General features: G+C 38.4%; 2 protein-coding genes across 3 annotated transcripts in view; both read left to right on the top strand.

The window, feature by feature from the left end:
* gle1 (GLE1 RNA export mediator) overlaps positions 1-7,479 on the top strand; it is a 12,020-nt gene extending 4,541 nt beyond the window's left edge. The window contains exon 8 of the mRNA XM_034691477.1: positions 7,381-7,479. Coding sequence (XP_034547368.1) covers positions 7,381-7,479 — 99 coding nt within the window. The remainder of the gene's footprint in view (positions 1-7,380) is intronic.
* The window catches only part of LOC117819498 (ral guanine nucleotide dissociation stimulator-like), a 40,411-nt gene continuing 37,177 nt past the window's right edge, over positions 7,333-10,566 (top strand). The window contains exon 1 of one of the 2 annotated variants that reach the window (XM_034692890.1): positions 7,333-7,692. In XM_034692890.1, the coding sequence (XP_034548781.1) occupies positions 7,504-7,692 (189 nt within the window). In that variant the 5' untranslated portion in view covers positions 7,333-7,503. The remainder of the gene's footprint in view (positions 7,693-10,566) is intronic. The other variant, XM_034692889.1, reaches the window with a different exon arrangement.

Here is a 10,566-nt window from a genome sequence, read left to right as displayed (position 1 = left end):
AGAAAGAAAGAAAGAAAGAAAGAAGGAAGGAAAGTAGCTAAGAAGAAATGAAAGGAAAAAGGAATGAAACAGAAAGAAAGAAAGGAATGAAATAAAGAAGAAAAAAGAAAGACAGAAAACGGGATGAAAGAGAGAAAGAAAGGAATAAAAGGAATAAAGAAAGAAACTAGGAAGGAAAGCAGGAAAGAAGAAATGAAAGGAAAAGGGAATGAAAGAAAGAAAGAAAGAGTGAAACGAAGAAAGAAGGGATGAAAGGAAAAATTAAATTCTTGAAAGAGAGAAAGAATGAAAGAAAGAAATAAAGAAGAAAAGAAAGGATGAATAACAGACCCCAAAAAAGGAATCTACAGCAGAGATCCAGAGGAACCTACGAGACAAGGGAGCTCAGGGACTCCAGAAAGGTCTATGGTTAGTAACTTTAATGGGACAGGAAGAGTTAAAGTGAGAGACAGGCAGAGAGAGGAGAGAGAGGGAAAGAGAAGAGCTTTTAAAGATCTAACAATGAAAGTGATCGTGCTTCTTTAAGTCCTTAAAAGTCACGATGGTTTAAACATTAATATCTCAGAATTTAAGATTTTTAACAACAGTTATGAGGTAGAATTTAGTCCCACAGATTAGCAATCCTGCATGACAACAGTTTATATCCATACTTTAACTCTTCAATCCTCGAGCTACAAGAGCAGCTGAATTATTGACGACCTCACCATTAAATATTTAGGTTAAAATAAGACCGTTTATTGATCCTGAGGAGAATTGAAGCACCAAAATGACAGGAACGTGGAGTAAAAGCATGAAGTGTGAGTTAAATGTGAAGAATCAAAGGGTTAAAAGTTGTATGCAGAGATCTGAGAGATGTAAATGTTTGTTTGTCGTTAAAGAAAGCTCTTTAGTTCTTCGTTTAAATCAACATACTGATGAGAGAAGTCTTAAATGGACTGAAGCGTTTGGCTGAGCAGAGAGGAAATAAAAATAAATCCCTGCTGATTCTGTTACTTCTAAAGGATTATCAGGCTTTTGTACATAAATCCTTGATTTATAATTAGATTATTCTCATTTATTAGCCTGTTTTTCCCCTCTTACGTAACTCTGTTCTCTGTCCACGTCTGGCGCTGTCTTTGGCTTTTATTTGTTTCAGATTTATTGTTTGTGGAGCACTCGGGGAACATTGTGCGCCTGGCAGATGCCCAGTCGGCCTCTGAGGGGGGTTGTGTCTTGCTTAATCGCTCTCTGAGTAAAGTTCTGCTGAAGTACGCCTCGTCACAAACACTGGAACGGTTCAGGGTCCTGTGGACTCGAGTTTCCTCTTCGTGTCAGCGCTCTAAGTTAAAGGAGAGAGTTTGCAGGATCTTGCAGGGCCTCAGATTCCTCCTGGGTGTGGTCCAGGTCTTTATGCTGATCTGTATCTCCTTATGCATGCATGCGTCTGAGTAAAAGCTGGAGTTCTTTGTGTGTCAGAGAGAGTGGGAAAGTGAAGGAGGCTGTAAGCGTCGCTCTCCTCTGGGAACAGTAAAACATGCCGGAGCATCAGCCAGCAGCAGCAGCAGCAGCAGCAGCACAACAACATCCTGGTATTGATTTCCAGCAGATGGAAGCAGAGCTTTGGTTAAATCTCTGCAGACTACATGTTGGCCGGCTTCGCTGGGATTCTGCCCACACAGGTTTCTGAGGAAGACGATACCAGAGATGATGCTTTTGTCTTTTGTGACTTTACACTTTGTGATCTTTGTGCTGGTTGAATTCAAAACCCTGAAACACACAAACAGAAGATGCTGCGTGGCTTAAGAGGAAGAGTGAGACTCAGCTGAAGAGCTGATGTTGACTGTTACCGAGCCAAGTGGTCCCTCTCCTCTTTAAAGGACATGGCGTCCAGGATCTCCTTAAAGAGTGTCACATTTAGTCCATCTTAAAGTGGATGTCACAGAGTGTTTCTGGATCTATAGCTGCAGTTTGACGGATCGTCCAAAAGTAGGCAGAGTTATTCCCCTAAAGTAGGCGGAGTTATGATGCACATTTTAAGATGATGTCCAAAAATTGTTTTTTGGGGAAATCATGGACAGTGTCCCCTTTTAAAGAAGATCTGGGAATCACTGGAACAAATATTTAGAAGGTAGAGGCATCCAAAGTATGTGGCTCCATATTTCAGCGGTTTAATGTCTAACCATCATCTTAAAATTAGCATAACTCCGTCTACTTTTGGGGAATAACTCCCGCCGCAGCTGCAGTTCTGGACATTAACTGACCGAATGTCCAAAAGTAGGTGGAGTTATCCCCCCAAAAGTGGGCGGAGTTATGATGCTAATTTTACGATGATGGTTATGAATGCAGCAGAGACGTTAAACAGCTGTTACTGAGCTGAAATATGGAGTCACAGACTTTGGATGCCTAGTGTTGTATTAGTGTCCCCTCTTCAAAGGACATAGCATCCATGATTTCCAAAAAGAGTGTCACATTTTGAATTTTTCACACCACATGACAGTTTTCCACTTAGTCCATCTTAAAGTTGATGTCACAGAGGAGTCTCAGGTGTTCTGGATCATGTTTAGAGCTGCAGTTCTGGAGATTGCCTGACTGATCGTCCAAAAGTAGGCGGAGTTATTCCCCAAAAGTAAGAGTGGTTATATCCCAAAAGTAGGCGGAGTTATTCACTTAAAGTAGATGGAGTGAAGATGCTGATTTTAAGATGATGGTTATCAATGAAGCAGAAGATATGGAGTCCCAGACTTCAAATGCCTCCCTGTCTTTATATTTGTTCCAGTGGTTCCCAGCTTGTTGGCCTCACATGTTTCTTTTAGTTTGTTTAAAAGTAAAATGATTTAGTGTTGTATTAGTGTCTCCTCTTTAAAGGACACAGCGTCCAGGATTTACAAAAAGAATGTCACATTTTGATTCGTCAGGCCACAGGACAGCTTTTCACTTAGTCCATCTTAAAGTGGATGTCACAGAGATGTCTCAGGTGTTTCTGGATCATGTTTATTGCTGCAGTTCTGAAAATTTCCTGACTGATCGTCCAAAAGTAGGCAGAGTTATTCACTAAAAGTGGGCGGAGTTATGATGCTGATTTTAAGATGACTGTTATGAATGCAGCAGAGACGTTAAACAGCTGTTACTGAGCTGAAAAATGGCGTCTCAGACTTTGGATGCCTAGTGTCGTATTAGTGTCCCCTCTTCAGAGGACATAGCATCCATGATTTCCAAAAAGAGTGTCACATTTTGAATTTTTCACACCACATGACAGTTTTCCACTTAGTCCATCTTCAAGTTGATGTCCCAGAGGAGTCTCAGGTGTTCTGGATCATATTTAGAGCTGCAGTTCTGGAGATTGCCTGACTGATCGTCCAAAAGTAGGCGGAGTTATTCCCCAAAAGTAAGAGTGGTTATATCCCAAAAGTAGGCGGAGTTATTCACTTAAAGTAGATGGAGTGATGATGCAGATTTTAAGATGATGGTTATCAATGAAGCAGAAGATATGGAGTCCCAGACTTTAAATGCCTCCCTGTCTTTATATTTGTTCCAGTGGTTCCCAGCTTGTTGGCCTCACATGTTTCTTTTAGTTTGTTTAAAAGTAAAATGATTTAGTGTTGTATTAGTGTCTCCTCTTTAAAGGACACAGCGTCCAGGATTTACAAAAAGAATGTCACATTTTGATTTGTCAGACCACAGGGGAGTTTTCCACTTAGTCCATTGTAAAGTGGATGTCACAGAGGAGTCTCAGGTGTTTCTGGATCTTATTTAGAGCTGCAATTCTGGAGATTTCCTGACCGATCGTCCAAAAGTAGGCGGAGTTATTCCCCAAAAGTAAGAGTGGTTATATCCTAAAAGTAGGCAGAGTTATTCACTTAAAGTAGATGGAGTGAAGATGCAGATTTTAAGATGATGGTTATCAATGAAGCAGAAGATATGGAGTCCCAGACTTTAAATGCCTCCCTGTCTTTATATTTGTTCCAGTGGTTCCCAGCTTGTTGGCCTCACATGTTTCTTTTAGTTTGTTTAAAAGTAAAATGATTTAGTGTTGTATTAGTGTCTCCTTTTTAAAGGACACAGCGTCCAGGATTTACAAAAAGAATGTCACATTTTGATTTGTCAGACCACAGGGGAGTTTTCCACTTGGTCCATTGTAAAGTGGATGTCACAGAGGAGTCTCAGGTGTTTCTGGATCTTATTTAGAGCTGCAATTCTGGAGATTTCCTGACCGATCATCCAAAAGTAGGCGGAGTTATTCCCCAAAAGTAGGCGGAGTTATGCTGATTTTAAGATGATGGTTAGACATTAAACAGCTGAAATATGGAGTCCCAGACTTTGGATGCCTCCCTGTCTTTATATGTGTTCCAGTGCTTCCCAGCTTGTTGGCCTCACATGTTTCTTTTAGTTTGTTTGAAAGTAAAATGATTTGGTGTCGTATCAGTGTCTTGTCTTTAAAGGACACAGCGTCCAGGATTTCCCCCCCAAAAAAATCACATTTTGATTCATCAGATCACGGGACAGTTTTCAAAAGCCAGGTTACAAAGTGCTTTACATGGGCAGCAAAATAAAACAAGCAGGTCATAAAATCACACAAGGCAAGATCAAGACATAAAGCATGTTTTAAAAGAGTCCCTTAAAAGAACTCCAAAAGAATACACCTGTTTAAAAAGATATCCTCACACTCGCCCCTTTTGTCCGTTTACTATCTCTCTGTTTCATAAGCAGCTGGAAACTCCCTACTGTAGCTTTAATTTCAAACAAAATGCAGATAAAGTCACACAGTATCGTCAGTATTTGTCTCTCTCCTTCCCCGCTCTCTCTCTCGTTCTCACACTCGGTCTCTTCTCCTCCAGCAGCTGCAGATTTGTTGCGTTATGTCGCTCGGCAGCAGCAGCAGCTCGGCGGTGAGAAAGGCCGCTGAGGTCAGACGTGTTTGTGGTCGGACTCGGCCTCAGCTGGTGCAGCAGATGTTTCTGTTTAATTTGCTCGATCACTTTCACACCTGTTCTTCCTGTCAGGGGAAAATACAGATTCACATTCAGTCCTCTTCTTCTTCTTTTTGGAAATAAAACATACATTTAATTTAACTCTTTGATAATCTGTAAAACAGGCTGGTGTGTTGTTTTCACTTGTTTTGTTGACAGTTACTCCTCTCCTTTAAGACCGGCTGAATTAATTTGAATCTGTGATTACTCTTAAAGCTTGGCAGTCGTTTTGTTAAGGCGATAAAAGTCTTAGTGAGGAGTCAGAGAGCTCTTACTGACAGCAGCCAGCAGGGGGCAGCATTAGACGTCAAACTGAAACAGGTAGACTGATGGGAGTTTTGGGGGTTTTTCACTGTTTCACTTTCAGCCTTTAGAGATATGAAAGAGTGCACTTATTTGACCTTTAATGCACTTGCTGTCATGTTTTCTGGTATTATAACGGACTTGGACTTTTCATCTGCTGACATTTTCTCACAGTGGAGACAGAAAAACTCAGCTTTGAAGCTTTTTAATAAGTTACCTTGTGATTGAGGAGCTTGTGATGGTGTTTCTCACTATTTTCAGTCACTTTGAAGACTAAATAATTATGATTAATGAGTTTAACAAGAAAAAAATCATATTCTAAATAAGTAATTAATGTTATTTAATTTTTTTTCTTAAAAATAAATAATTCCACTCTCTCTGAGGTCTCTGATTTTTTACAGGAAAAGTCTTAAAATTAAATATTTATTCACAAAAATGTAATTAATTAAATAATTAGAAATTGATCTGTACTTTATTCAGAGTACTCATTTGCTTTATTAAATTAAATATATTTTTATTACTTGTTTATTGTGATGGAAATTATTTTAGTGTCTGTGCACATGGCTCTGCTGTTTGTAGTTTATAATATCTAAAATATAAATCTGCAGAAAATCATTAAAACAAGCTCAAATGAGTCTAACTGCAGTATTTAAGAGATGTTAATGTTTTAGATATTCTTAAGATATTTTTTAAGTTATAATAATCTGACGTATTAAAGAGGTATGAGTAAATACTATAAATATACATCAGGTGTAAACAGGAGTAAAAGCAGCTCCACCTGAGTAAAGGTCAGTGTTAATGTGTGTGTTCAGCAGGGACAGTGAAGTATACTTCAGCCTGCTGCCATAGTAAAAGAAAAACAACACAACGCCATCATTTCCCCACATACATGACGTCAGCCTGGAGGAGTTAACGCTGCGTTCAGGGACACCTCGTACATTTGTGCTTCACAGTATATGTATTGAAAAATCTAAATTATTAACAGCAGTATTCGTTTACTTTCATAATAATCTAATAAATAAAATACCTTATTATAACATTTCAAAAATACACATTTTGGTGAAAATTTGAAAATTATCATTTTAGGTAAATGATTTATTTAAGTAGTAAAGCGCTGTTAAAAAGTTAGAAATGTAATTGTTATGATACATTTCTAATTTCCTAATCAATCTATTAATGTTTACCACTAAAGAGTAAATCTAAAAATTTAAATAGAATTAAAAAGATCAATTAAATACAGTAAAAAAAAAAAAGAAGAAAACTGACAATGCACAAATAAAAATTTTTTAAATATGCAAATAAATTACAATGATATACAGGAAGTAAATCATACATCAAGGATAGAAAAATAATTTAAGGAAAGAAATGCAACATTCAATTCCCAGAATAAAAACACACAAATGACTTCAAATTTAACACCAGGAACAATACATATTTATTATTAATAACTTAAGATAAGATATTTCTTACAGCAGCAAAGTAGACCGTGCAAAACAGTATAAAGTAAACAAGAGCATATAAAATAGTCATTATTAAAAAGTTATTAGCAATTAAAAATAAGGAAGTAAAATAAGCATATCTTAAGAAAGTATATACGCAACTAAATAAGTAAATTGCAAATACTTACAAAACCAGTGATACGGTGAAAAATGTGCACAGACTTGTAGCATAGGTTTAAAACTGTACATAACCGAGAAGATGGGTAGGGAGAATGACTATTGCACATGTAAGAAGAGAGGAATGAATAATTATTGCACATTAATAAATTGTTTTTTATAGTCTTAGATAAAGTATATTATGATGCATCATTCTCAATGTAATTCAATAATAAACACGCTTAAGAATCAGATTATATGAATTGTATTCGACACAGTGAAAGGAATGGTTCTGTTATGTACCATCATATTATTGGTTCTTGTGGCTGAGGTGGATCAGAGTTGTAAAATGGTGATTTTAGATCTAAGGTATAATCCTGTTTTCTGATATTAAATATAAACAGTTTATTATTGGACCATTATTCGACCGTTCGAGCGTGTTTGGGTTTTCTCCGACGCTCCTGAAGGCAGCACGGGTTTGTGGGCGTGGCTAAGAAAAGCCCCAGAGTGAGTCATGATTCCCCTAAACGCTTCAGACAGCAGAGCTGATCCAGCAGCACGGGTCCATGAGTCTCTATCAGAGCCGGTCTGAAGGTCTGAAGGTCTCTCGGAGTACCCCGGTCCTCCTGCGGTGACTGCCCCTCGGCTCTGCGGGCTCCATGGTCTCTTTCCCGGGCATGCAAACCGAGGCGCAGAGCCTCAGGCCCGGACAGCTGCTGGACATGTTCGACTCCACCTGGAGGGTCCGGAGCATTTGGGACGGGGTGAGGCTGGAGGTGTCCGAGGACCGCAGCCCGGTGGTCCTGCACAGCTTCACACACCTGGACCCGGACCTGCCCCTGCTGGAGGTGAGGGAGAGGAGGAGGATGAAGAGGAGGCCGGGGAGAGGGCTCAGCTGGGGCGGGAGGAGGGTGAAGGAGAGGCGGGGAGGAGAGGAGGCTGAGGTCCGTTAGAGGCTGCGGTTTGTTGTGGTCTGGGGGATCTCCAGGACAGGGGGGCTGGGTCTGCTGATCCAGGGTGGGGTTCTGGGTTCATTCTGGTTTAATGAAAGTAAAAGTGTTCATCAGAATCAGTTATAAATTAAATGCATTTAATTAAGTAATTAAAGTGGCCTGTCTCAGAATTAACTATCAGACACTTTCACTGCTGTCTCCTTTGTTCTGGCTTTATTTACCTCACTTTGAAACCAGTTTATTCTGCATTTATCACTTAAAAAGACCAAAAAGTGTATTTAAAGTAAATAAAGTGTATTTATCTTTAAAAAACAATCATAACTGATTATTCTTATTCATATTCTTCCATGAAAACATCCTTTAATCCTGCATTTTAACCTCACACAGCCTCTTATAATCATAAAGATGCTGAGAGCTTCACTTTAAAATATCAAATTGTGATTTTACAGGAACTAACATAATGATCCATATCTGTAAAAGCTAAATGAATAGACTTCTGATGTGAGACAGACACAACAGGATTAATTATTTAGACTTGAACGTCGCGTTCTGACGTTGGCACCAGAGGACGTTTTACAGGATGACTTGCTTTTTGCACCAGTTTCACCTCTGTGGTGGTCACCCCTCCCTCTGAACGCACACTTATTCATTTCACTACTGAACACACTCTCGCTGAAAGCCTTCAGTGCAGGTGCCAATGAGTCACATCACACCAAACATAATGAAATATCAACAGGACTCATATTCAGAAGACTGGCTTTGTTTGACATTTAAGTTCCTGGTATTTCATGGTGTGTGGTGGGACCCAGAGTGGGCCCAAAGTAAGAGCTGAATAAGAGTGGACTGGTTTAATATGATGCTGTATTCGTCTGTTTGAGGGGAAGAAATCAATACATGTTAAAATAGAGGAAAGACTGTTGCTTTTATAACAGCAAGTATCTGCAGCCATACATGATGCTGTAATCAATACGAGTGCTGAATGCTGGACTGATGACTGTTGACATCACGGAGTCATTTAATGATTAGGTTTTTGATTACTGGACCTAATGTGGTCTGTTTAAAGCTACAGTATGTAATGTTTAAAGCTACAGTATGTAATTTTTAAAGCTACAGTATGTAATGTTTAAAGCTACAGTATGTAATGTTTAAAGCTACAGTATGTAATGTTTAAAGCTACAGATTGTAATATTTAAAGCTACAGTATGTAATATTTAAAGGTACAGTGTGTAAGGTGCAGTGTGTAGTATTTAAAGGCACAGTGTGTAGTATTTAAAGGTACAGTGTGTAGTATTTAAAGGTGCAGTGTTTAGTGCAGTGTGTTGTATTTAAAGGTGCAGTGTGTAGTATTTAAAGGTGCAGTGTTTAGTGCAGTGTGTAGTATTTAAAGGTACAGTGTGTAGTATTTAAAGGTGCAGTGTTTAGTGCAGTGTGTTGTATTTAAAGGTACAGTGTGTAGTATTTAAAGGTACAGTGTGTAGTATTTAAAGGTGCAGTGTGTAGTATTTAAAGGTGCAGGGTTTAGTGCAGTGTGTAGTATTTAAAGGTACAGTGTGTAGTATTTAAAGGTGCAGGGTTTAGTGCAGTGTGTAGTATTTAAAGGTACAGTGTGTAGTATTTAAAGGTACAGTGTGTAGTATTTAAAGGTACAGTGTGTAGTATTTAAAGGTACAGTGTGTAGTATTTAAAGGTGCAGTGTGTAGTATTTAAAGGTGCAGTGTTTAGTATTTAAAGGTACAGTGTGTAGTATTTAAAGGTACAGTGTGTAGTATTTAAAGGTACAGTGTTTAGTGCAGTGTGTAGTATTTAAAGGTACAGTGTGTAGTATTTAAAGGTGCAGTGTGTAGTATTTAAAGGTGCAGTGTTTAGTATTTAAAGGTACAGTGTGTAGTATTTAAAGGTGCAGTGTGTAGTATTTAAAGGTGCAGTGTGTAGTATTTTTAAGGTGCAGTGTTTAGTGCAGTGTGTAGTATTTAAAGGTGCAGTGTGTAGTATTTAAAGGTGCAGTGTTTAGTGCAGTGTGTTGTATTTAAAGGTGCAGTGTGTAGTATTTAAAGGTGCAGTGTGTAGTATTTAAAGTTGCAGTGTGTAGTATTTAAAGGTGCAGTGTGTAGTAGTTAAAGGTACAGTGTGTAGTATTTAAAGGTGCAGTGTGTAGTATTTTTAAGGTGCAGTGTGTAGTAGTTAAAGGTACAGTGTGTAGTATTTAAAGGTGCAGTGTGTAGTATTTAAAGGTGCAGTGTGTAGTATTTAAAGGTGCAGTGTGTAGTATTTAAAGGTGCAGTGTGTAGTATTTAAAGGTGCAGTGTGTAGTATTTAAAGGTGCAGTGTGTAGTAGTTAAAGGTACAGTGTGTAGTATTTAAAGGTGCAGTGTGTAGTATTTTTAAGGTGCAGTGTGTAGTAGTTAAAGGTACAGTGTGTAGTATTTAAAGGTGCAGTGTGTAGTATTTAAAGGTGCAGTGTGTAGTATTTAAAGGTGCAGTGTGTAGTATTTAAAGGTGCAGTGTGTAGTATTTAAAGGTGCAGTGTGTTGTATTTAAAGGTACAGTGTGTAGTATTTAAAGGTGCAGTGTTTAGTACAGTGTGTAGTATTTAAAGGTGCAGTGTGTAGTATTTAAAGGTACAGTGTGTAGTATTTAAAGGTGCAGTGTGTAGTATTTAAAGGTGCAGTCACATAGCAAGAGATAAGGCATATTGATTATGAATACATATTGATGCTGATACTCTTTGCAGGCCTCCTTTATGATCAGACTTTTAATTAATTCCATTAT

The sequence above is a fragment of the Notolabrus celidotus genome, chromosome 9 (genome assembly GCF_009762535.1).
Source record: "Notolabrus celidotus isolate fNotCel1 chromosome 9, fNotCel1.pri, whole genome shotgun sequence".
NCBI classification, from domain to species: Eukaryota; Metazoa; Chordata; class Actinopteri; order Labriformes; family Labridae; genus Notolabrus; species Notolabrus celidotus.
This window is presented reverse-complemented; position numbering and strand designations above follow the sequence as displayed.